Source organism: Prinia subflava, chromosome 1, assembly GCF_021018805.1.
Source record: "Prinia subflava isolate CZ2003 ecotype Zambia chromosome 1, Cam_Psub_1.2, whole genome shotgun sequence".
Classification (NCBI taxonomy): Eukaryota; Metazoa; Chordata; class Aves; order Passeriformes; family Cisticolidae; genus Prinia; species Prinia subflava.
The window spans coordinates 41,844,617-41,871,073 of NC_086247.1; the positions used below are offsets into that span (position 1 = coordinate 41,844,617).

General features: G+C 40.8%; 1 protein-coding gene and 1 long non-coding RNA gene across 4 annotated transcripts in view; one reads left to right on the plus strand and one right to left on the minus strand.

Moving 5' to 3' along the window:
• The first annotated feature begins 7,143 nt into the window (after positions 1-7,143).
• Positions 7,144-11,478, plus strand: SNAI2 (snail family transcriptional repressor 2). The gene is made up of 3 exons (XM_063394412.1): positions 7,144-8,125; positions 8,693-9,238; positions 10,189-11,478. Exons 1-3 carry the CDS (start codon positions 8,047-8,049, stop codon positions 10,368-10,370), a joined length of 807 nt encoding a protein of 268 aa, XP_063250482.1. The 5' UTR covers positions 7,144-8,046; the 3' UTR covers positions 10,371-11,478.
• Positions 11,479-12,235: 757 nt separating this feature from the next.
• LOC134549043 (uncharacterized) overlaps positions 12,236-26,457 on the minus strand; it is a 60,629-nt gene continuing 46,407 nt past the window's right edge. For all 3 annotated transcript variants that reach the window (XR_010079985.1, XR_010079986.1, XR_010079984.1), the window contains 2 exons: positions 23,805-24,017; positions 12,236-15,514 (listed from right to left, as the gene is read on the minus strand). This is a non-coding gene — a long non-coding RNA (uncharacterized LOC134549043). The remainder of the gene's footprint in view (positions 15,515-23,804; positions 24,018-26,457) is intronic.

A 26,457-nucleotide genomic window follows, 5' to 3' on the forward strand; every position in this document is an offset into this window, starting at 1 on the left:
TATGCAATTCATCTCTGGCAGTGTGGTCTCTCAGTGTTCTTTTCTATCTTATTATTTATTTATTTATTTATTATTATTTATCTTTTCTATCCTAAACCCTACTGGTAGTGGTGGGTCCAGGAAAGATCTGCCACTCTGTCTTTTATAGCAGTCAAGCTAAAAGATACGATTCACTAAGAACTGAAATATGAACAAGAATTGGAGGAAAAGGCACCACCCATAAGACAAACACTCCAAAAGCCAATAAAAATTCTCAGCAGCCTCGTGGGGAAGGTTGCTGCGATGCTGGTGAGACCACACCACCAGATCACAGCTCTGGGGAAGAATGAGCAGTATTGAACAGAAGAGGACTGCGGAGAAACCTTGGTTTTATATCCTCAAAAAGGAAAAAAATTAAATACTTTCATCACAAAATTGAGATTGCTGCAATTTTTGTGCAGTATTGGAGGCATAAAATGATCTCCCTAAAGAGAGTCACTCATTGTGCACTTCATACCACCTTGCAGAGCCAAATATTGATGAAACACTAATCCAGCATGTTTCTAAACAGGAAGAACAGGAAAAGTACATGAGCAATGACCTATTGCAGAAGAAATATTGGAAACATGGAAAAATATGCTAGAGAGATAAAATTCAGCTCCTGATTCAGCCATACGAACACAGGTTTAATTGAGCTTCGGGATCAATGATGTATCCAGTTCTAGGCAATCTGCAGAGACAGCTGCAGCTCACTCCCACAGCAACCAAGAAGAAGAAAACATGAGGGGGAAGAAGAGTAGCCAAGTTCTGGTAATATGCTATCAAACACTTTTGAAGCCAGCCGTTAACACAGAAATTAAATAAACTAACAAGCAAAACAACTATTACTTAACATGTACAACTGCTGATGCAAAGGCAGTACCATTGCCACAAAACATTAGTAAAGCAAACCAGCAGTTCAGCTGAAATGCTGTGTCTGACTGCCCTCACCACGAAACAAAAAGATAACAGTCCTTTGGTGCCCTCTCTAGCAGCCTAACAGAGATGTACTGTAAGGAGATCAACTCCTCCAGCACATACTGTAGTCAGGTGAAGGCTCTCACAAGAGCTAGTAAGAAACTCAAACTACAGACATCCCTCAGGTCTGGTGGAGCTGCTGAGGAAGGAAGCGGGGAGAGCAGAAAGCCCAGACACCCTCAAACTCATGGCAATCAGAGCTGGCAGCTGTGTTTTTTCATTTTTGCAGCCTTTAGCATTCTTTATGATGGTGGAAAGCCCTCAAAAATGTCTTGGATATTTGGGAAATCTCCCATCAGGGAACACAGCCCTGTAAAGAAGTCACTGTGTGCTAATCCTGAAGATATACTGCTTGATTTGTCTGGAACTAAAACGTTCTCTGGTTGCAGTGTTGAAAATAGGTTCTGGCATGCTGAATCACCCAGTCCCTTGCAATCTGCACTACGTCTTCTGCCAGGTACTGCTGAAAGAAAAAAAAAAAAAAAAAAAAAAAAAAAAAAAAAAAAGGCTCCAGACATCAGCCTGCCCTCAAAGCTATTCCAGTGATAACAGATAAAGACAAAACAGGACTTTCAGACATCAGGCCTGCAGCTGGCAATGATTATTGTCTAAGAAGATAGCAGAGGATACCACAGGATGTCTTTATTGAGCTTAACAGAGCCAGGAGCAGAGTACTAGTCTAAATGCAAAGAAGCTGGCTCCCAGGAAAAGAGAGATCTGCACTGTCAGAAATCTCTGGGATCCTGGGAACTCCCAAATAGTCCTTGAGAAAGATGAAGTCCTCAAGCTAAATGTAAGAAGTTATAAGAATAGCCAAGTGCAGCATCTGCCTGCAATCCAGTGTAGAAGCAATAGATGAAGTTAGTCAGGGAATGAAGAGTAGTCAATACAGGTGGTGAACCAGCCTCGTAGCATTACAAGGAGAAGGATTCTTCTCATTTCAAGGAGAAGGGATTGCAGAAGGTGCTTAGGCCTCAGGATGAAGCAGAAGAATGACACTGAAGCAAATCTAGCAGCTCTCATCTTCTGTTGACACAGCAAAATGGTGATTTTACACTGAAACAGAAATACTAGTTACGCTGCACAGGACAGTCCCAAAAATCATATCATGTGCCTGAGGGCATTTGTCCAAACACTTCTTGAATTCTGTCAGGCTTGGTGCTGTGAACACTTCCCTGGGAAACCTGTTCCAGAGCCCAATCACCCTCCAGGTGAACAACATTTTAATAATATCCAACCTAAACCTCCTCTGACAGGACTTCAGGCCGTTCCCTCAGGTCCTGTCCCTGGTCACCACAGAGAAGAGATCAGTGCCTGCCACTCTGCTTACCCTCCTGAGGGCGTTGCAGACTGTAATGTGGTATGTACAATATATGACAAATAAGTGTGTAGAGAGAGCCCTGTGCAGACCTTGGAGCAGCCTTCCAGTGCCTAAAGGGAGATTGCAAGAGAGGGATTTTTAGAGGGTTTTATAGTGCTAGGACAAGGGAGAAAATGGCCTCAAAGTAAAAGAGGGTAAGTTTAGATTAGATATTAGGAAGAAATTTTTAATATAACCTGGAAAAGGTTGCCTAAAGAGGTTATGGATACCCCTTCCCTGGAAGTATTCAAGAGCAGGCTGGATGGGGATCTGAGCAACCTGCTCTAGTGAAATGTGTGCATGACAGGGGGGTTGGAACTGGTTGATTTTTGTTAAGATCCCTTCCAACACAAACCATTCTATGATCTCTGTTGGGTGCTCACACACACACACACACACACACACACACACACATGCATTTTCCAGAGCAAGACATCTCACATGATGCCTTCATGTCTCACTTTGCTGTGGACAGTGAACAATAACGATGAAGAGGTACGCAAGTCATTGAGGGCTGTAGAAAAATAATGGGGAGGCGCTTTAGCCGTCTGGTTGCGCTGCTGGCGCCCCGTCCTTCTCCTCCCGGAGCCCCCAGGGGCGCGCAGGGCGGTGCCGGTGCCGGTGCTGGTGGATCCCGTTCCCGGGCTGGCCGCACGGGGGGGCGGCCGGCCCGGCGCTGGCCCCGCCGAGCCGCCGTGTCCCGGCGGGCTGTGCCCGGCAGGTGGCTCCTTCCGACCGCAGAACGCCGCGCAGAGCCCTCGCCTGGCTCCCCGCGTCCCCAGGGCAGCCCTCCCAAGCCTTTTGTTCCTCGCACGAGTAGCGCAGCGGCGTGCGGGAGGGTCGGCGCTGCTTTCCGGAGTGCAGTGGCTTGGGCTGGGATGTAGCCCACGTTTGGGTAACCCAGGCTTGTTACAGCACGGCACAAACAGGGTTGTATTCACTGCACCAGAATCGCACCTCAGTCCTGCTTGAGTAAATCTGAAATAGGTCAGCTGCAGCCACTGGAGATATTACAGATGGGAATGACAGGGGAATTTGGCCCATTGTTAACATATCTTCATGTAGAAACAATGTAGGAAAATTGAACTATGACCAGGTTCCTTCATTATGGGCTAGTGTGACTCTAAAATGACCCCTCTTAAGTCGGTGAAGCTACACAGGTGTGAAGAAGAGTGCACACAGAAGCCAGGGCTGTTTGAGCTGCTTGATCCAAAAGGAACCATTTTGCATCTATTGAGAAATGCAAGTTTATATTTGAAGGAAAATTATTTTCATATAGATATATATAGAATATAGGCAGGCTTAGATCTTCAAGAGACACAATTCAAAGGGCCTTGACTTATTGGAAAGTTCAGACTGAATCAGATGTTTGCTGTTCAATCATCATCTCTTAAATATGCCTAAACTCTGGCAAAGTTACTGATTTTAGGAAAAAATATATTTACTGGTCAAAAATATTCAAAATGTGGAGTTTTTTTTACTTGACTGGGGAAAATCTTCCAAAATGTATACATTTATTGTGATCTTATTGAACTTAGGGCCTAAAAGACTGGAGCTTGACATGACTTCATGACAGTCCTTCATTAACTTTGCTGCCATTTCTGCCGATAGTTCAGGTCAGTACTTGGAAAGAAGATCAAAATGTGAATGAAAAAGTATTCTCAGAATTTGTTTCAAAATTTATTAAGGCATATATGTTTGGGTGATGGAAGAGAATACCCTTGCCTAATTGTTTTTCTTCTACTCTGTTAATTTTGTTTTTATTTCCCTCTGACATCCAATCTAATCACATTTGAAGCACTCCTCAGTTTCTTGTGCTACTAAAGTTTTCCTGCTTCTGAAAGTCATACCATGTCTTTACTTTCCAGGATATATCAGCTAGCACTAAGGGAGAATTATGAAAGCATAGGGTAACAGTAAAGCTGAGTTGATAGGTTCCACATTCAGCTGACTATTGAAAACCCACCTTTCTTTTTCCCATATTAACCATTTCACACTTTCCTTTGAAATGTACGAGGCTTATGAATTACAAGGGCTATGCTGTAGGTGTGAGTTACTTGAGCTTCTACCTCTTCCAAGATGAAGTCGTCACCTGCATCAATAAACCTCCAGAGCTATTTTTGGTAAGCTCCTCTGGGCTCAGTGCCTCCTGGGGGTTCTTCCAAACCTCGCCGTGCTGCCTTCCATGGACTCCGTGGCAGTCAAAATGAGTAAGAGTACTGCCTGAGAAGTATGGGAACAGTGATCCAAAATAACTCATTTAATATTCTGAAACTATTTTTCTTGATTCTGCTGTGGTTTATCCACGTATTTAATGTTTTCTGATCCACACTCTTGCTAGTACTGATGTTTGGTAGGGACACTAATGCTGTCTTGAGAACTAAACTATTGATGGCTTAGCTTGGGATCTTCTTCCCTCTTTGATAATCAACATCATTCTGGCACACTTCCATTTTCAGAAAACCAAGTAACAAAGTTACTGCCCTTCCCAGAAAGTCTGACAAAGAAAGGAGTTTGATGGAGCTGTCAGAAATGGGGAGGCTAAACTGAAGCTCAGAGTTTGTTATTTGTGTATAGGAATAAGTAGAATGATGTTTAAAAAAAAGGAAAAAAAAAAAAGGAAAAAAAAAAAGCCATTTCTGCTGTAGGGTTGAAGTTCTGGTCCTAATCATTTAGCTGCTGCAAAGCACATGCCAAGGTTTCAGGCAGCAGAATTGCTTGGATCATTTCCTATGCACTTTGCAGAGTGGCAATTAGCAGCACAGTGGCATTAACAAGACAGCTTTACGTGAGCTTCCAAAGTAAAAACATAAAGAATCCCTAAAAGACCAACTACTTGTAAAATGTGAGAGGGAAGCTGTAGGCCTGATTTTTGGGAGGTGGGTGCAAGGCTTTGCCTGCAGGCAGCGTGACCATCAATCACAGCCACCCTCCACATGTCCCTGGCTCCTCCGAGGAGGGGAAACCTCCTGTCTCCTGCACTCGACCTTTGTGTTGCCTTCCCTGCATGGGGATGGATGCCACACGTCTCGAAGTGCCCTCTCATCCACATTTGCCGTAAACACCCAGAACACCTGTTTGCTCTGACTCACCCACTCCTCATGCAGACTCTCCCTTTTTTTGACAGCAGACCTCACTCAGGTAGTATGTGCAGCTAATATCCTTTCAGGACCATGTAATAACATGCCTTCTCTCCAATTCCTAACATCCTTCAATCAGCTCAGCCAGTGGGCTAACTGCTTACGCTCCTGTGATTTATATAAGTGCAATTAATTTAAACTGCATCACTCCAGTGCTATGCTGGTGAAAATGCCCCGAGAGGGAGAACCTGGCTGGTGAATCAGCCCCTTTACTTTTAACAAACACACAAAAGAACAAATCTTGAGACAGTGAAAATCTGCATGGCTCCATTCATTTCAACACACAAACTTAAACCAGCTCAAGGCTGAATCACAGCTCATGTAACAGACTATTTAGATACAGACTAATGCCTCACATCCTGAAATGCAATGCTTTCCCAGAGCTGGCAGGGGACAGGGACTTGTCAGATGGAACAGAGCTGAGAGGGAAGCAGGACTGCAAATGAAACCTTTAAAAAATGCTATGTGGATTTCTTCATTTCTGTGGAGATGAGGAAAGTAACGGATTGTGTTTCTGCAAGCACTTTCTCTCTTTTGGAAAAACCACCTCTGTTCCTTTCACCCCAGCTGCAAAGCAAGTACCTGCAAAGTCCCTTTCTTTGCCACTTTCCCTTTCCTCCCGTAGCCTGGGTGTGTTCTCTGCCACTTGGAAATTCACATGGCACCTTTCACTAACAGGTACCAAAATTAGATGCTGAACAGATGAATCTTTTTAATCAGTTCTTGAAAATGGCTAACATTCCCCTGCACTTGTTTTGGTATTCCCCAAGATTAAGAAGTCATGCAGCTTGACAAAGCACTTTGCTCTTGCATGTCTTAACAAAACCATTTGGCTTTTTTTTTTTTTTCTTTTCCTTTACATCTATTCCAACACCTGCTGCAAAAACGGGCTGGGGTGGTCTCTGTCAAACACCCTGCACGCCTCCTCCCACCGGGAGAGAGAGAGCTCCAGCGTCACACCAGCACGGCATGCCGGTATGTGCCCAGGCAGGTGTAGGTAACACACAGCGAGGGGGGAAGGGGTGGGGAGGGCAGACCAAGAGTCAGTCAGAATGTAATTTGTGTTAGAAATTTACCAGCGTTCAAGCTGTCCATATTTCCAAAATGCAAATATTTTAAAATTAAAAAACCTATCTGTGACTAAATATCTCCTCTAAATCAATCTAGATAACCAGAACACTCTGTGGCACATTTAAGAGGCTTTCATCTTAAAGAAATACATAACATAGATTATACCTTCATAGGAAATCAAGAGGTCCTGAAATATACTAATGGAGAAGGACATTTAAGAGACATTTAAATTACTCTGTCTATAATTTTGGGGGGTTTGCTTATCTATGCATCTTTTAACTGCTTTGGATAATTAGGAAAATTTCCTTGGTAGTGTCCTAAGAGGATAGGCAAAAGAGTGACATAACTATTCCCAAGGAAAGTAAGGTTTGCATTCTGCAGATTTTTAATGTAAAAGAGAAAGAATTCTTCATACAAGCAGTCTGAAGCAGTATGCGTATTATATAAAGACTATCACCCTGCTGTGAAATATAATCCTCCCAAGGCTTCCCTCTCTCCTTGAATTCTCTTGCAGTCTCTGTCTGGTCCTTCTGCCTGAAAGGGTGCAGGTTAGGGAGGCAGGCTGCTCGTCTCCAGCCTTTCCTGAGCACAACTATTCAAAGGCAGCTCCCAAACGGAGCAGGCACACATTCAGTTCAAAGCCTTCCATTGGGTCTGACGGCCAACTTGTTATCTTGTGATGTCCTCTGTGTGTGTGTGTGTGTGTGTGTGTGTGTGTGTTTACCCCTTCTGCTCTTAGTGAACAGTTTGTCCCATTGTAATTCTCAAACCAAACATCTGGAAACCAGACTCGTTTAAAAGAAAAACAAAAAGCAAAAGAAGAATAAAAAAGAAGACAAGGGAAAAAAGAAAAGGAGGAAAAAGAAAACGGGAAGGAAAGAGTAAAAAAAGGTGGAAGGAAGAAGAAAAAGATGTTTCAGTGCCTATAACTTATCCAGGTCTCTGTCAGAAAGAAAAAAATATATATATTTCAGCTGAATCAGTAAACTGACCTTTATTTTCAAGAATTTTGAGCACTACATTTTTGTAGACTGCAGTTCTACGGAGCCACATCCCCCCACTTCGGAGCAGGGTAACGCGCTCTGCTGGAGCTCTCTCCCCGTTCACAGCTGTCTCCAGGGGGAGGAGCTGAAACCTGAACCAAACCCTCCGAGTGGGATTGGATCCCTCAGCCAGCAGCCCCAGACCCCTCCCAGAAAAACAGCCTCTTTGGAAAAGTGCTTGAGAACATCCCGAAGCGATTGGAGGAGCGGAAAACCCTTCCCCCCTGCACCTGACTCGTGGGTATTTACAGCACTTTTCAAGGCGCCTCGGCACTGCCACTGCACAAGCGGGAGTGGATGGGCTGCGCGGGGCCGGCGGCGCCGTAGGGACCGGGAGCGGCACCGATGCGCCCGCAGTGACACCGCGTGTGCCTGTGCTGCGACACCCGCCCGCACGGACAGAGAGTCTGCCAGAAGCACGAACCCTGCATCCAAAATGCCGCGCTCCTTCCTGGTCAAGAAGCATTTCAATTCCTCCAAGAAGCCGAATTACAGCGAGCTGGACACTCACACAGGTAACAGAAGGGACTCTGGTGCCGCCGCGCCGCTCCTGAGGCTGCGGGCGTTGCGTGGCAGTGCTGGGGAGGGGTGGGATTGCTCTGCAGGCTGCAGGGAACGGGGTAGTTCATTGCAGGCTCTGTTTTTTCCTGCTTACAAGGAGGGAGTTTTGAGAAATATGTCAGTGCTGACCAGAATGAATCATGAAAGCTTGCTCATCCACTTGAACGCAAGTGGCTTAGAAAGGATTTGGAGTTTTCCTGTTCTGTATCTGTTGGTGGTGGAATTGAAACTTTTGTTCAAATCCTTCAGGAAGTTTCACTGCTTCATTGTGTCAGGCTGCACAGATTTAGAAGCAGCATGCTGCCTTGAAGGGACTCTCCAGCTGCAATTTGCCCGTTCACAGGCTCTGTTTCTACCCATAAGAATATATGTATGAAACAGTATTTCCTGAATCCCCCTTCTGCTCGGATTGCCCTACTGAGTGTTTCACTTATGCAGCTTTTAATCCTCAAAGTGTTAATTTTGCTGGTTTTGGAGGTACGTTTTGGTTCTCTTACCTTAAAATGTTCTTCTTTCTCCAGTGATCATATCCCCATACCTGTACGAAAGCTATCCAGTCCCTATCATACCGCAGCCAGAGATCCTGAGCTCAGTAGCTTACAACCCCATCACTGTGTGGACTACAACTGGGCTGCTGCCGTCTCCATTACCCAATGACCTCTCTCCGCTTTCTGGATACCCCTCGTCTTTGGGAAGAGTCAGCCCACCTCCACCTTCTGACACCTCCTCCAAAGATCACAGCGGTTCAGAAAGCCCCATTAGCGATGAAGAAGAGAGAATCCAGTCAAAGCTTTCAGACCCTCATGCCATCGAAGCCGAAAAGTTCCAGTGCAGTTTGTGCAACAAGACCTATTCGACTTTCTCTGGGTTGGCCAAACACAAGCAGCTGCACTGTGATGCCCAGTCCAGGAAATCGTTCAGCTGCAAGTACTGTGACAAGGAGTACGTCAGCCTGGGAGCGCTTAAGATGCACATCAGGACCCACACGCTACCTTGTGTCTGCAAGATCTGCGGCAAGGCTTTCTCCAGACCCTGGCTGCTTCAAGGACACATTAGAACTCACACTGGTAAGAGCGGGTGTTACATTTGCAGCTCCTTGTTGCTATAACATCGGGATGCTTTTTTGCTGTTTTTCTCCACAGGTGGAAAAACCAGCAGCATTTCTTAACCAACCTTGAAATGCATCCATGGAATTTCAAATGAATCGTTAAAAGGCTAAATTGTCCCTCTTGCAGGGAAAGGGGGGGGGGGGGGGGGGGGGGGTGTAGCATGGTCTCATAACTGCAGGCCAGATACTGGCATAAATCAGCATTGCTTCCTTGGTAATTTTAGGATGGTGTAGCCCACTTCCACTAACTGAAGCTGTTGCTTTAAGTATTTTATGTTAACTTTCAGGCTTTGGGAATTGCTAACTTTGAGAAGGCTCCAGCTGACTCTGAAATCAGGCAGCATAAAGCAGGCAATGCATGTGGGGCTGCTTTTTGACTCCTTAAGCAGCTGGCAAGTTTTGCATGCACTGCCTCAAGTCCTTAAGAATTAGAAATCCATCATCAGCAAAGTGGTTGGGATTTTTCTATTGATGCAAAAATGGGGTTTGAGTGTAACACTGGGTACAATGTAATGTCTGTACAGCTGTTTGCTGCTTTTCAGTCAAAGCCCTTGTTCCCCAGTAATTCACAGAGAACTAGACAGAAACTGTTCTATGAAAATCTTTGAAAATGTTGGAAGGAGCCCAGTCTAAAAGAACTGCATGCACCTGTAGATGCAGAAGGTGTCAGCAGCTTGTTTTCAGAGACTGCACTTTACAACATGTCCTCAATAGACAGTGCTGAAAGCTGCTGTATCTGTGGCCTGATTAACTTTTTACTAGACATTTTTTTCTTATAATAAGTCATTTCTGTTTGTTCTTTTTTGTCTTAGGATAAGAGCAGGTTGTACCTGTCCCAAACATGTACTTTTTTTTTTTTTTTTTTTTTTTAAAGATTGATCCTATTTTCTCTTGATATTTCCTTTGTAGGAGAGAAGCCTTTTTCCTGTCCTCACTGCAACAGGGCTTTTGCAGACAGATCCAATCTGAGGGCTCATCTGCAGACCCACTCAGATGTGAAGAAATACCAGTGCAAAAATTGCTCCAAAACTTTCTCCAGAATGTCTCTTCTGCACAAACATGAGGAATCTGGCTGCTGTGTAGCACACTGAGTCATGCAGTCAATGTTTACCTGGACTTGATGCATTTCTCCACTTGTGTTCCAAAGGATAAGTGGAAATCCAAAGGCGTTTTTTCTCGTCTACTTTTCAGCCAAAAAAAAAAAAAAAACCAGACCAAAAAACAAAGAAACCAAACCAACAAAACAATACACCACCAAACAAGCAAACAAATAAACTAGTGGAAGAACTTAGAATGTCAGTAGAGATGAGCTTTAAGTAGTTTCTGTTCTGCCACACATTTGCATTCTTAAGTGTGAATTCTGAAATAGGGGGAAAGACGCCATGCATGACATTTCAAGTAGATCTAAAGGAAGAAGCATTATCAACTTTCTTTATAGATGAAGCCAAAGTAGGTCATCTTTTCTGGCTTAGAAAAGGCTTCAAAGTTAATACATTCCTGCCAAGCCATTTCAACCAAAGAAACAGTATTTTAAGTGGAAATTTTAATGAAAATACTACCCAAGTGAATTTTGCTAGACACCATTTATCTCAGGTGCCTTAAAAAGTATTCCAAGTTTACCTTAGTAAATGTTTAATATTCTTCATTGCTGTGTTTTTTTTATTTTATTTTATTAGAAGCCAAGGCCTTTATTAATGACCTGAAATGCTTTAAAACTGCATAACTAAAAGAGGGAAAAAATATAAGAGAATGTACGAAAAATTAAAAGCCACAAACTAACTGCATGTGCCTTAAAAAATAAATAAATAAAGAAGGTAATACTGTAGCCTCAAACATTCCTGGTGCATGCTTGACCATCCTTTAATATGGAACAGTTCCTCTAAACTTCATTTTTGTTTTAAAAAACGGGAATAAGTGCAAGAGAGGGGATCCATGGGAGTTTTACAATTAATATTTTTTTAAATGCACAAAGGAAATGCAATATTTTCAGCATTACCCCTCCAAGTGCCTTTTTTATTGATGATTTTGTAAAGTATGTGGACATAATGTAAATATTTTTATTTTTATATGATTGAATGTGTTATGAATGAAAGCAAATTGTTGCCCATAGCAGCATCTATAGATAACTTGAAGAAAGTGTGAAGTGAAATTGATGTTGTTTTCTAGCCACTTTTTTACAATAAACATTTTTAAGTAAGATTTCTGTTGTTTGGTCTCATTAAACAACTGTGTGCACGCTTTGGAACATAGAAAAATGTGAATGTCTCTACATGATCAAATGAAGAAAAAAGTGAATTTCAGATATGAAGACTTATTCCACAAGTTCTAAACATTAGAAAGGAGTATATGCATTGCATTTTAAAAGGCTTTATGTCTTACAGTGTATTTTTCTGATCGGTGCTTTAAAACACTTCCTTTTCTCCTACTTACAACACTATGACAACATGATGAAATACATTTTATCAAAAACATTTGAGAGCAATACACTTTTCTTGCATTTTAACAGATGAAAGGATGCTATTAGAGAGGCCTTATAGTACTTTCCCTTAGACTTTCACATCAGGGAATATGGGCCTGATCCAAAGCTCATTAAAGTCAGTGGAGCCTTACAGGAGTTCAGCAATGTTTGCATGATGCTCCTTTAAAGTAGTAAAGTCACAGTATAATATACTTTATATGGCAATTTCAAGATGATTAAAGATATTTTATTAAAATGTATTACATATCAGAACTGCCAAGTGAATGCATTACAACTGTATATCAGCTAATATATCCCAGGAAAGAAATTATTCTGTAATAAAAAAGAGTAGAAATCTTTTTTCTTCAGGTGATTTCACTAAGCACTGCAAGATCTGAACTACATGAAAGTATTACAGCTTCAACAAATCCTGTCTCATCATTACTGACTGGTGTGAAACAACACCATTTTCATCTTTTAGCAAAGTACAAAGCTGGAGAACAGACAGGCACCAGCTGGCATCCAGTCTGAAGACCCTTATGTCTACACTAGGGTACCAACCAGAACAAATAATAGCAAAAATAAAATTCCAAGAGATTTACCAAGGATGTTGCTGATGTGTAAACACAAGGTGATCATTTCTTGAAAACGAGTATGTTTCAGCAAAATAATGCAATAGATCATACATGCCTTGTGTCTCCTCCAGCCCAGTTCTGGAGGAGGGTGTCAGCAGGACTGTACTGGAATAATGCAGGCAATAGGCAGAAATTTTACACCTTTTCTCCACAGAAAGGATGATACTGAAAAACAAAGCTCAAATGAAGCTTTCGTAGTCTCCAAACGTTATAACAATGATTCCCTAGGAGCTGCTAGTTTGTTTTTTTTTCAGGAAATAGCTGGAGAGTTCAAGAAACTCTCAAGGGTTAGTGGGAATTTGTGAGGTAACATTTCAAAATGAACACATGAAGGCATCAAATACCCTTCAAAAGTTTCATGTGGTTTCTCTATTGATTTGCACTTCCATGTCATTCGCTTTGAAGTTTGTAGGCTCCAGCAGCTCTTTGTGCAGCTCCTTCTTCCCAGAGCAAAGTTTACTGGAGTATGAGTAAAGCTCTGGCAGTCAACAGCTATTTGTACTGTTCTAGGTTTGCTCTCCTGTGCTGTGCCACAAAGATATTTCCATTGTTTGAATTCCCACTTTAAACTCTCTACACCCGCAGTAAATTAAATACTGTAAGAGCTTGACTTCTTGAGTGGAAATGCTACTGCTGTCCTCAAGGGAAATCAGATGAAAACTTCATCAAAATACAGTATGCTAAACCAAACACAAGTGGAACTGGTCTGATTTGGAGATGACAATTAAGATATGCTACTTTGCATGCCTGTAACACCTGTACTCATAAAACACAAAGATGGGAAAGGCTAGAAGCTCTTTTGGCTCGTCTTTGTAATTGAAACAGAACACTCTATCACAGATCCCAGCTCTCTGTCCAGTTGCAGCATAAACTTCCCAAGCAGCTAAATTTCTCTGCTTTTCCTGTGTGACTGCTTTCTATTCCCTGTCAAGATTTTCTCCAAAACATATCCCATTAATAGTTTTACCTCATTACCTTAGAAATGCCCTTCTGCACCTGCACAAGCTATTTATCAATGTAAATTGAATTCTGTTCTGAGCTGCTGGTTGATGACTCCCATGACTTTCTCAACACACGATGGAGAAGCTCCCTCCAAGGTCATTGTGCCCACGGAATGTCTTTGGCCATTGCAACATTTTTCACAACATATCTCTTATTCTATATCCAAATGATCTTTTAAACTTTTAAAATCTTTCATTGGGAGGCATGGTCCCTGTACTCTGCCACTTTTTTTTTCCTTTTTTTTTTTTTTTTTTTTTTTTTTTTTTTTTTTTTTTTCACAGAATGTGGCCCAGGTCTTCTTTTAGGATGTTCTGTTAACCTACTTTCAATGTTCTTTCAGTGTTCAGAGAAAAGCAGAACCACCTCAGCACTTGTGAAGTTACAAGTTAAATATATGAATTTCTCAAGGCTGAAGGCGATAATTGATTCACTTTGGTTTCCATGTCTTTCTTCCCTTGCTTCTGTTTGGGCATGCTCTTCACTCCAGAGGCTGCAGAATGGAGGGAGATGTGCGTGAAATGAAGACAGAACAAAGTACACTTTTAGGCTCAAAGCACTGCAATTATCCTACCATGTATTGCAGAGCTAGGAAAAGCATATTATACGCTCACCAAAGGGTTAAACAAAGTGCCTCTTGGATTAAGGCACCATGAAATCTTTCTTTTGTATTTTTCTCTATTATTTAGATTATTATAGTTCCTGTTGTCATTAAGCAAACTCAGGGCCTATTACTCTAAGCCCCATAAAATCATATAAAAATGAAACGCTGTAAAGATCCCATAATTTCAATGAAAATTAAAACAATAGGAAACCTGGTAATTTAATTCTGATGTCTTGTGCTACAGCTGATTTCCCCTGCCACAAAATAAACCAATGTTTAATTTGAAAACATAGTTTTATTCTTGAATAAGACATTTTCAGTTATGAGTGTTATTGCTTTGGAAATAATGGTTTTACTAGCTGTCCCAAGTGTTTGGTTTTGTCTCTTTTAAGTAGGTGTTCTGAAAGTTAGATTATATGAATTATAACTCTGATTCACAGAAAGATGAGAATTAGAAGGTGAGACATGCACTCCAACCTGCATATATTGTAGTATCAAAGGATAGCTGCAAGAAATAAGAAGAAATTGTTCTAGTGGGTCAAGGATCATGGAATGATTGAGGTGGGAAATCACCTCTGCATATTGACTAGTCCAACCCTCCTGCTCAAAACAGGGTCAGGAAAGCAGTTTACACAGAAATGTGTTCAGGTGGGGCTTTGATATCTCAAAAAATGGAGATTCCATGACCTCTTCAGGCAACCTGTGCCAGTGTTCAGTCACACTTATAGTACCAGAGAGGATTTTCTTGCATTTATATGGAATTTTCTGTACTTCAGATGGTGTGCACTGCCTCTTGTCCTGTCACTGGGCAGGACTAAAAGTCTGACTGTATTCTCCACTCCCTCACATCAGGAGCTTACACACTTTAATAAGATCTTCCTTGCGCTTCTTCTTTTCAAGCTCATCTTGGGGTCTCAGTGACACAAATACAAGAGATGCTTCAATCTCTTAATTACTTCTGTTGTCCTTCACTGGACTCTGGTATTCTCATGTCAGCCTCATACTGGTGAGCCCAGAACTGGACCCAGTGCTGCAGATGGGCTGCACCAGTGCTGAGGTGGAAATACCACTCAGTTTCTCACAGGAGGCTGACAGGATGCATAAATTTTGTGAAGAGCCAAAGCAGTAGAAAAGAAACAAAAAATAATTGCGTTCTCCATTGCTTCTTCCCAAAAAATGTCGTTCCTTCTAAATACATACGAAGCCCATGGGAACCTTGAAGGTTGTGGAGTGCAGGACTGTGTTTTCCAGGGACAGCAAAAATTGCCCTGCTTCCTTGCAGACTGCAGGATAAGGATGCCTCAGCCAAACCAAACTAGAGATTAAAAAATAAAATACAATTAACAAGTTCATAATGGTGCTGTTTTTACATGTTCGGCAGTTTGCTCACCTTGTTCCTCTTCACTTACCTTTCTATACTTCAATACTTCAAGAATGTCATCCAAACAAGCGATTTTTTTTTCTGATGCACTCACCATTTTGGGTACAAAAACATAAGTGCTCGATCATGGCCCTCCTTCTTTTGTTTTCCCCACATCTCTGCAAGACAAAAGTGATGCAGTTATTGCTTCCTGTTGCATCTGTCACCTCTATCCCTTTTACCTGGGTACTGAATATTCCCAGCTCTTGTTTGTGTACCTCTTTGTTCTGTCCAGTGCATACACTAAGTAGCTGCGAGGATGAAGGTCACAGGCAGCCCTTGCTAAGAAGGAATAAAAGACCTTTTATATCTTTCAGTTATACAATCATATTTTTAGGGTTTTTTTTCTTTTTCTTTTTTTTTTTTTTTTTTTTTTTGTAAAAAGAAGACATGGAAAACAGGAATCACATGAATACCAGCTCAAATTCACATGTTTCCAATATTTTTAGTAGCATTCACTCTGTAAACTTGGAAGAGCAACCGAGGTACATGCTGATATTCGCACCTTATTTTTTTTTTTCCCCACACAAATAGATGTAGAGTTGCACATTTAAACACACAAATCTTTTCATTTCAGCCCTGGCTTGGGGGATCTACTTCAGAAAATCCCTCAGAGAGGTCCCTCATTTTGTTGCTAGACCACCTTTCAATTTAAAAGGTGGATTTAAACACAAGGGTGTTGTCTAGCAGGACAAAGTCTAAGGAGGGTATTCTTCAAGCTGTTTGTCCATGCATTTGGCATAGGACTGACTGAGAATGTCACACATTCTGGATCAGAATAGTTTCCTAGAAGTTTATTTTATTTATCCTATCAAACAGAACCTTTTGCCTAACCAAAGGAGACTACAGAAAGCCGTTCTTCACTTTGCAAAGCCCCTGCATTCTCCTTTCCTCTCATGCTTTAGCCCGTTCCATTACTTCTTTCTTTGCCTTGCCTAGGAGTCATCTCCTTCCCAGATGTGTCTAAGAGGGAGTCAGAGTCAGGAGACCATGGATCTTTTAATGGCAGAGAGATGTGGGCATTGCTTTGACTTCTACATAGCCCGAGACACGGGTCTGAGCAACAAATGTTCCATGCTGGGCCATCAAATGGCAGCAGCCCCTGACCATCACCTCCCCACACCTTTCCAAAGCCATGACCTGGGAATGCAGGAGCTTGGTCTAGCAGATCCCCCTCAGAGAAGTGCCTACCTCTCACTGAGTGCAGTGGGCTCCCAGTACAAGCTCTGAACATCAGAGTACCATCAGACATCTGCTAAGTCGCTAATAAGAAGCAGTTAAAGTATAAAGTTGCACTGCAATTAGCTCAGATTTTGCACATGTCCCTAAACCAAAGAAAATTCCTTTGAATGTAACCTGCCCTCTCATGTGGGCTGGCAGATCATCCACAGCTGACAATGAATAAAGAGTTAAAAGAATGAAAAGTGACAGTTATTAAGTAACTTCAGTGAAAATTAAATTATAAACAATCAGCAACTCAAAGTAATAATATTATGCATAAAAGACTAATAAAAATCCCCCCATCTCAGTTAAAGCTTCATTGTATTTGGCATTAAGTCATTAATTTTTTTACATTTTTAAAGCATTATAAAAAGATATTTTGCAAGACAGTTCACCAAGATTTATAGCAAAGTATTCACTATTCATCTGTAATACATGAAACCAGGCCAGGTTGCTATGTCCTAAGGAAATTGAAAAAAGAATCTTGTGACTCGTGATGGACATTTCGTGGTGTTTGTAAAACAGCTTGGCATCTCAGCCCAGATCCTAACTAGTTCTGACTGGACAAGGCCAACATTCAAAAACAGTCAGGATTTTTTGACAGCTCTCATTTAATGACAGAAAAGTCATTTTTTATTTACAAAATGGCTTTCTGCTCCTAGGTAGTTTCAAGAAATTGCTCCACCCCTCTTTTCTGTCCCCACTCTTCCAACTCTCGGCAGAAAAAAAAATAGTTGCAAATTGTCAATAATTTCATTTCCCAGGGACTTTTTCTCAGAGGTTTGAAAGTCATGGCTGTAGTTTGGTGGTCACAGCAATCGACTGAGAGCTGCTCCTACATATTTGACCCTAAATCCTTTGTCAGTCCACAGAAAAATATGCCAGCTGGTCACACTGGCAGGACAACAGGGGTTCTTGGAACAAGGATAAAACAAAAAAAATATCCCAGGGGCTGTTGAAATGTTAGCCTTCAATTAAAAGGAGGACATTGTAGTTAGAAGATATTTACAAGCAGTAAATATCAATTACAAATAATCTTCCAGGTCAGTCTTCTGCACCAGGAAAACCTCAAAAATTTGGCACTGCTTAGCTTTGAGAAGAAATTTTGACTCTGATTAATCAGGTATGTCTCATCATTGCTCTTATTGCCACAACATGTAGTCAAAACTAAGACTGTAGTATATTTTTTTAAATTACAAGTGTAGAAACTATTAATTACAAGAACATCCAAAATCATGATAACCTATATATATTTTTGTATCTATATAAAAACAAGTAAAATTAAATATGCAGATTTAAATTTGGGGAAATATTTTAAGAAACAGTCCTGCCACAATGCTGGTTGGTTTTTATGTTAGCCTAAAACTTTCAACAAAAAAGAAAAAAAATTGTGCTTCCTTTTTGCCAAAATTACATAGATCCCTGAAGGAAACTGACTTTTTTTTGACAAACATGATAGAAAGCTCCTATAGTTTTTATGTCTATGTGTGCTGTTCTGGTGGAAGCAATTCTATGTACAGGGCATCCAGGGATTGTCCCATAGAGTGGTTTTCTCACCTTGAACTTTGGACTTGCCCCTGTCAAAAGGTTTTGAATCTACATGGATGTTTGCTGACAGAAATCGAATAACCCTTTGCTGCAGTGCAATCCCATGTTCTGCATCATATATATTTGTTTTGGTATATAGTGCTAAGAAGGGAGCATAGCCAGAAGTCTGCAAGCCTAGGTATCTTCTTCTTCCTAAAACACTGACCTATTTGGATCCTTTCTCCTAGTAAACCCCTTTTTTCTTCCTCTATAGTTGCTCAGGCTGAACAGGGATAAGAACGATCTGTGATGAGTTCTTGCCTTTTCCTGCACTGCTGGAGTTTCTGTGTCAGACTGTGCTAACAAGGATGAGGTTGCAATTCCGAGCTTTTGTGGTAGATTTATAGCCTTTTTAACATCTTTCTCCTTGGTTCTTTGTTACATGCTAATGGAAAGAATGTACAATATGTACTTATTAATTAGGCCAAGTACAAGTGATTTTTGAAAGTATAATTCCTCACCATTTTGCAGATAACTTGCAGACATGATATCCAATCTGAGCTCCTGTAAGTTTGAGAAACTTTTTCTGTTCTTCTTTGTGTCCTGGTTTCAGTTGGAAGATAATTTCCTTCTTAGTAGTTGTTAAAGTGCTCTGTTTTGGATATATTATGAGAGTAATGTTGATAACACACTGTTGTTGTTGCTAAGTAGTGCTCACCCTAAATCAAGGACTTTTCAGCTTCCCATGCTCTGCCAGCGAGCAGCTGCACAAAATGACAGGAGGGAGCACAGCCAGGACAACTTACCTGAACTGGCCAAAGGGATATTCCTTACCACAGAACAGCATGCCCAGTATAAAAATGGGGGGCACTGGCTGGGAAGTGCCAATCATAGCTCAGGAACTGGCTGGACATCAGTCAGCAGGTGGTGAGCAACTTTATTGTGTGTCACATTTCTCTTGGATTTTATTCCTCGCTCTATCTTTCTCTCTTTACTTTTCACCATGTTTTTAACTCTTTTTGAATTATCAAACTGTTCTTAACCCACCAAGAGTACTACCTCTTTCTGATTCTCTTCCCCACCCCACCAGGCGTGCAGGGAAATGAGAAAACGGCTGGTGTGGTACTTAGTTGCTGACTGGGGTTAGATCACAACACTTTGCTAAATGCCTTTCCCCCTTGTTTATATCTCCCTGTTTAAAATAAAAAGTGAAAATTTCACAAGAGATCTCTGGAAGACAACAAGAAATTATGGCTCTTCTCTTTGCACTTGAGGCTGATATGTTTGAGAAGGGAACTGCTGCATGTAGAATGCTTGCTGCTTTGACACTGTGAGAAGAAGTGTCATAGTTCTTAAAGAAAATAAATGCCTGCTTGCTTCTTAGGTCACTAATGGAGAGGAAGGATCTGTTCTGCAGCATTTGTACAAACACAAATATGTTGCCATTATACGAGTGATTTTTGTCCCCCCTTTTAAACAGGAAACAGTTTTTAGGACTTCCAGTCCAGATAATCTTTCCTTACCTTGCTTTGTTCCTAAACATAAGAGAGTTTTTGTCTAAGAAAGATCCTAGAATCTGGCATGATACTTTTTTTAGGAGCCCATAACTAAAATTGCAGCATATATTACCTACACAGATGAACACTATAGCACAGTATCCTACAGTCCCTCATTTTGAAAGAAGAAAGACATATTTTGAAGGGGTGCCATGTGAAGTCAAACCATGCATTTGCATGGCTCCTTCACTGACAGGGTAATGACCAAGTCAAACTCTCCCAGGCAGGACTCTCTCCTCCCTTGAACCAGAGCCACTCTTGTGAATGACTTGTCCTTTAGCCTTGTTCTCATGCTCTTTAAATCTCTGCTAGTGGTGCCTAACATGTTGCCAGGAGCCATCATGCTCTGATCTGGTGCAGCTGGGAAAAAAAGCAGGCCAATATTTCAGTGAAGTATCCAAAAACAATCCTTCCCTCCAGGAGATTTTGCTGATGTAACTGTGCAGCAAACCCCACCAGCACATACACAACTCATAATGACAAAGTGTCCAGCAGTGCTTCTCCTGGCTGCCCAGGCCCAAGAGCAACTTGCAAGCTAATATCGCACCACTAGACCTTAGCTTTTGTCAGTACAGAAGTGTAGGAGGAAAAAAAACGAAAAAAGAGAGAGAAGAAAGCATAAAAACATCAGTGCTACAATCTTGGTAAGAGTTCCTGACACAGACCTGATATAAGGACTGTACAGCTTACACACCTTGCTCCAAGGATTTGGCCTAAGGTATAGCCCAGACATTAATGCTTAAGTGGTAGGATTTTGGCATGGCTTGTGATGGGAACTGGGGTCAGAAAATGTTCATTTAATGGCAGAAGAAGAGCTAGAAACAGATCATGTCATGGTGATACTACAGCAAATATACCAGAGTTAATCCTTTTGCATTCACTTTATTTATTCCTTGCCTGGTTTTAGTGAGGATGAATAATGTCCATGTCTTGAAACACCTCGGTAATATTTCAGCAGGATTGCTGTGACCTTTCCTAGTTGGACCAGTACTGATTAGCTGCAGATTTCAATGTATGATCAGGTGACAAGCCAGGCTTGCAGGGTCTGAACTGTTGCTGTTGGTGTTGAGGAATGTAAAATGACAATTTCTGCTGCTCTTTGAAGGGAAAAGTAGTAAGTTGGTGGAAATGTGGAATTGAAGGGAAATGCATTTCTTTAATTACTCCTTCTGATTTGGATTTTGCAAGTCACTACATATGCATGGACTAAGCTGAGCTAGGAATGCTGCGTTTTGGTTTTAGTTGTTTGAACTTCCCAGTAACTTATGCCAAAGGTGAACCTTTCAAGGTAATCTAAAATGTAGACTTCTTAACTGATGTGAATGGCAGCCTTCCTGTTTTAAATTACAAGTTGTAAAAACAGAGTTACATTGTCAATCAGACAGCAAATGATGCTGCACTGGCCTTTCTAGAAAAACAAGCAATGGGTAATAAATTACTTTATGGTAGGATTGAATTAAAAACAAAAAGTCCTTATAGGTGCAATATGTTTTCTGGTGCACCTAAAGTCATGCGTTTTAATCTGTTCCAGCTATGTTGCATTTCCCATTTTTTAAGTTTAAACAAGTCCTTTTAAACATGTATGTGTATGCATACATACAAATGGGAGTACATATATACAGACATATAGATGGAAACATTTTCTGCACATAAGCAGAGATAGAATTAAAGTGATGGTGTAAATGATACTTTATTTTTTGATCAGTATTATTAAGACTGGGCACATTTCCATTCTCTCTATTCCAAAATCTTGCTTTTCATTTAAAAAAAAACCCTACAAAGCATCTCTTGTTCCTATAGTTACCCAGGAAAAAACAGATTTTTACAGCAATCAAGTATAACCGGTAGACTTGTAGTCGCCTTCAAGCAACTGAAAAGGGGACTGCAATGGCAGACAATTCTCAAAGAGAAATATTGGCACTTCATCCAGAAAGGCTTCAGTTAGGACAGACCCCAAGGACATGACAAATATTACCAGAGAAACCTGTTCTCAGGCTGACCAAAGCATGGAATGAAAACATGGGAGAACACCATAGTGATGATCTCCACTATTTAATGTGACCTTTTATCTTAGTTTTGCAGGCAACAGCCTACTGGATTATATTTGTAAAAACAGAAAACTTTCACTGGGAGTAGCATCTCCTTGGAGGGTTTCTGATATTCTCAACACTGAAAAAAATAATGTTCTTTCCACCTTCCCCTTCCATTCACTTCCTACTTCTGAGCCACATAAAATGCATGGCCCAATGAACCAGCCTGTGGATGGCTTCCAAAGCTAATATGCTGGCACCTAGTTTCCGTATAAGTTAAGAAATCTTCCTTATGCTTCTAGAGTACAGGCAGGTTTTGTTCTTTACTCAGACATTTCCCTGACACTTTAATGGCAGCACATGACTACAGTGTCCCTGTGTAAGTTTACCATGCACCTGCATTATCCTCTGTCTCTAGCTCAAATTAAGTTGGGACACAGCTGAGGTTTTAGGGTTAGATTTCTCCTATATGTTCAGCAAGCTTCAGCAGAGCAAAATAAAGAGCCAGGTATCTTCCTGTGCATATTAATATATCATGTGTGTTCAGGAAATCTGATGCATTCAGGAAACACTGGTCTAACCAGGTGTGAGCAATACAGCTGTGCAGAGCACTCACAGCATCACATCAGACCTATTCCCAATCTGCACTGAAGCAAGAATTCACATGAAACTACAAAGTTTTACATTTTCTACACCCTCTGAAACCTTCTGGAAAATCAACATAAAAATCTTACTTCTACATAGATGCTCTTAAAAAGGAGAATCTGAGCCATGCAGCTCTGTAGTCCATCTTTTAAGAGAGATAACTATGAGACTCTTCTTACACATACAAAGGATAATCACCACAAAGTCAATCCTCCTTCATCCACACCTCAGCCCAGGAGCTGGGAATTATAACCTCTCACCCCACACAGCACACAATCAGCATTCAGCTGCCAAGTGCTGTGCTAGTCTTACGCTGGAGTTTTCAAAGCTCCAGGTTCCAGTGAATAGACACAGTCTTCTCTTTTCTGGCTCCCCACTAGGTAGTGCCTGCAGAACATGCCAGACAAATGCTGGAAAGGCCAGGGGGTAAGGGCTAACAGGAAAGCAGATTCTCATGGCTCTATCCACAGGACAGGGTGGGTGCATTTCCCTGTGTACCCCACAGTCCCAGTCTCTAGGTGCACATCTGGTTACATCCACACTGTGCGTCAGGTCAAAACAACAGTGAGCAATCCCACTTCCCTGCAGAGGAACTCTTGGGCACATAAACAAGGTTCATTTCAGTAGGTTTCCTCTCCTACAATAGGGGACAACAAACACTGTAATGTGGGAATTTGCTCCAGAGCCTAGTTGGAGCCATTGTATCCCAAATTTTATTAATATTATATCTACTTTCTACAGGTCAAAGGTCAAAAATGTTTCTGTCAAGAAAGCATTTTCCAAAGGCAGTGTGGAAATGGTGTGTTTTGCAGTATGTGACATTTTTCAGAGAAAGGACAGTAGAAGATCTGCATCTGTCCCTGTGTCTTGTCCTTCAGGCTGCTCCGTTCCACAGGTGGCTGTCATTCTGCAAATTTTATGTGAAGAACTCATAGAACAGCAGACCTGAGGAGAATTGCAGGCAGTGACTTAACACCAAAAGCTCTACTGCTATTTTTAAAAGCGTTTCAGAAGCTTTCAGGAAGAAAGCTGGACTTAAATGCTGGCCTATTTAAAATCTAGCCTTATGCAGGCTGACTTGAATAGTAAATTTGGGAGGTGCTATCAAGGAGGTCATGCTCTAAATTCAAATTTAAACTCTCCTATCAGGCATAATACAGGCTGAAATCCATCTCCCTGGACTGTGCCTGGATTGATGTGTGTGAGTCAGAGTCCAACCTCTTCTTTTTCTTCTTTGCACCTGAATACTTTGCAGAAGTGGTTGGACCACTTGAAGGGGAAAAACTGATTCAAATTCGACCAGATGGGTGGTGTCTAATCCAGGAAGTTCCCAGGATTAACCAGAAACAAATGCTCACTGCAGGGCATGAATCAGTGCAAGAGGATGGCTTCTTTCTAGAACCTGTAAATATTGTCTTATATCTCCTTACCTTTTATTGCAGGCAGCTGCAAAGAAACAATTTGAATGCAGCACGCACTGGAACAGATTCCTCAGAGAGGCTGTGGAGTTTTCATCCTTGGAGACACTGAAAACTTGCCTGGATAGAGTCCTGGGAAACCTTCTCTAGCTGACCATGCTTGAATAGAGGGCTTCAATGAAAGCATCTCCAGATATGCCTTCCAACACCAAGAATTCTGCAATTCTATGGTTAGAAAATAAGTAATAAAAAACAAATTTGGAGGGAGGCATTATATTTTCATGTGAACAAAAAAGTCCTAGAGAAAAATTAAATTATTTGGATCATATTTACGAAATGTATTTATTGTTCCAGCCATGGAACTTCAAATTCATTTATAGTCTTAATTCAGGTTACGGAACCCTTCTAAATTCTAGCCTTGTTTTCACTCTACTGAGGTACAACAGAATTGATGGATGTGTGTGGCAGCAGTGTGACTGGATGTAAAATCATGTGCTTTCCCCTCACATGAAGAGGCATTTCAGCAATGACTAATCATGTATTTTTTTCCTTTGCCAGCTATTCACAGAGGTTTTAATTTGCAAGGCAAGAACTCTTATTCTTTTTATTGTCATGGTGGCAAAGTCCCTAAAAGTGACATTTAGTGAGGGAACTAGGTGCAGAGTTATCTGAGATGTGTAGGAGATGGGCTAATTCCATATGTTGTCAACCTGACTTCAAGAAGTGTCAGAAATAAGTCTTCCAACTGAAGTCCTGAATTGTTTTCCCCTGAAGCATTTAGTTCAGTAGATCTTTATCAATCCATACCTGTGCATACATGAAAATCCACACACAAGGACACATGTTTACAACAGATTGCTGAGACTCTCAACATCTGAGGTTGTTTCTGCATATTCATAAATACACCTAAGGGCTGAAATATCTTTTCTGTGTGACAGATTTTACCCCAATAATTTGTACAGTATATCATTCAAAAAAATTACTTCTCTACAGACATTTATTTCATGGTTCCCTGAAATGCTCTTGGTATATTTAATTAGAACAGATACTATTTTATTTTGGTGAAGTAAATGGTGAAATCTTACAGACTCTTTCAAGAGAAATGAATGAGAAGATTGGAAATCCCACAAATTACTGCATTTTTTTCTTTCTATTGTTCATTGACATGTTTCTTATCATCCCATCCTCCAGGCCCCAGAAAAATCATAACAATAGGCAAAATTACTAAATAAGCATTGGGAATAGACAACAAGCTGGATATTTAAATACAGGTTCTTATCATTAAAAATATATTCTCATGTCTTTTTTATTTCTGATTATGATTTATTTATGTTAAAAACCTTTAAAATAAATGAATTAAATTTCTTATCCTGATTTGGATAAATTAGGAAGTTCACCACTCATCTTTTCTTTTAATTTGGTACACAATCTATTTAAGCCTGTATCAGTAAAGCAGCAAGATATCCTCATTCCTTCTTTTATTGATTTACAAATTTGCTGCATGTATCAGTTATTCCTTCAGGTCTTCCATCTCATAAAGAGAGCTTCCTCAAGTGGAAAATATAGGCCATGAAAACAAACTTGAGTATTTACAATTAATTATACCTTATTTTTCCCAGGGCATCCAAAGCACAACAAGCTCTATACCATCACTGACAATCATCTCTAAAACACTGTATTCTCACCATACACACTTAATAAACCAGTGTATTCAAGTAAACCAAAGAAGTTATACTGTTCTTAGCAATATCACTTGTTCCACTAGTGTAAAGAATGAAAAGTATATATTCCTATTTAGTGTTTTATTAATGGCAGTGGAAAGAGAAACTATATATTTCCTCCAGTTTCCCTCGTCCCAGAGCTTGCTCTTCAGGCCAATTTGTTCTTAGTCTAACATCTTCCCTGGCTTAGAATCCAAGGTAAAATAAACAGGAGCAAAATCTGAAAGATGAAGTAGTGTTTTAGATGCAGCTCAGAGTAGGACTGCCTCTGAACTGTATAGACTCATTGCCTCTGTGTATGTTATGCAGGGGTTAATTGGCAACTGTTCAGGCAGGAGAAGTGAATGTGTAGTTCAAGCAGTGAAACACAACTGGAAAAGACTTGTTCTGATCTTTCTCCTAGGTTCTGTTTCACATTCTGAACTTTCAAATAAAAAGATTCCCAGGCTGCTAAATAGATCATTATTAAGATGTTAAAGTTATTATCTTTTTTTTTTTTTTTTTTATTGAAGTCTCACGAGCCCTTTGGTCATTAGACATCTCTAACAATGGCTGAACACTCACAGTGAGCAGAGCTCAGAAAGCAGCCTAAGCATGTATGTGTTTAACTTTTCTGCCACTGTTCAAATCACTGCAGTGTAAAGTGTACCTGATTTACAAGAGCTTGAGTTGGGCTTTACTCCAATTTTGATGCTCAGATACATGGCTTTCTACAGCCATAGTGTGAGGACTTTCCATTGTGAGACTTTTCCAGGTTTTGTGTCGTATAAAGTGGTGCTAGAGGAATAAAAAGGATTAGAAAAACTTTCTGCCTTGGATTCCTCCTTTCACTGGGAAATGTCTTCCAAAAAAAAAAAAGCAATGCACCAGCATTTTACAGATCAAAATGCATTTTGATCTGAAAATATTAGTTGCAGGATTTGTCATAATCAAAATTTTCTCAC

Bases quoted from the DNA above. Each gene is read 5' to 3' on its own strand.
- SNAI2 (XM_063394412.1), top strand. From the start codon at position 8,047: ATGCCGCGCTCCTTCCTGGTCAAGAAGCATTTCAATTCCTCCAAGAAG. The intron at 8,126-8,692 runs GTAACAGAAGGG...TTCTTTCTCCAG, and splicing joins CGAGCTGGACACTCACACAG to TGATCATATCCCCATACCTG. The intron at 9,239-10,188 runs GTAAGAGCGGGT...TTTCCTTTGTAG, and splicing joins ACACATTAGAACTCACACTG to GAGAGAAGCCTTTTTCCTGT.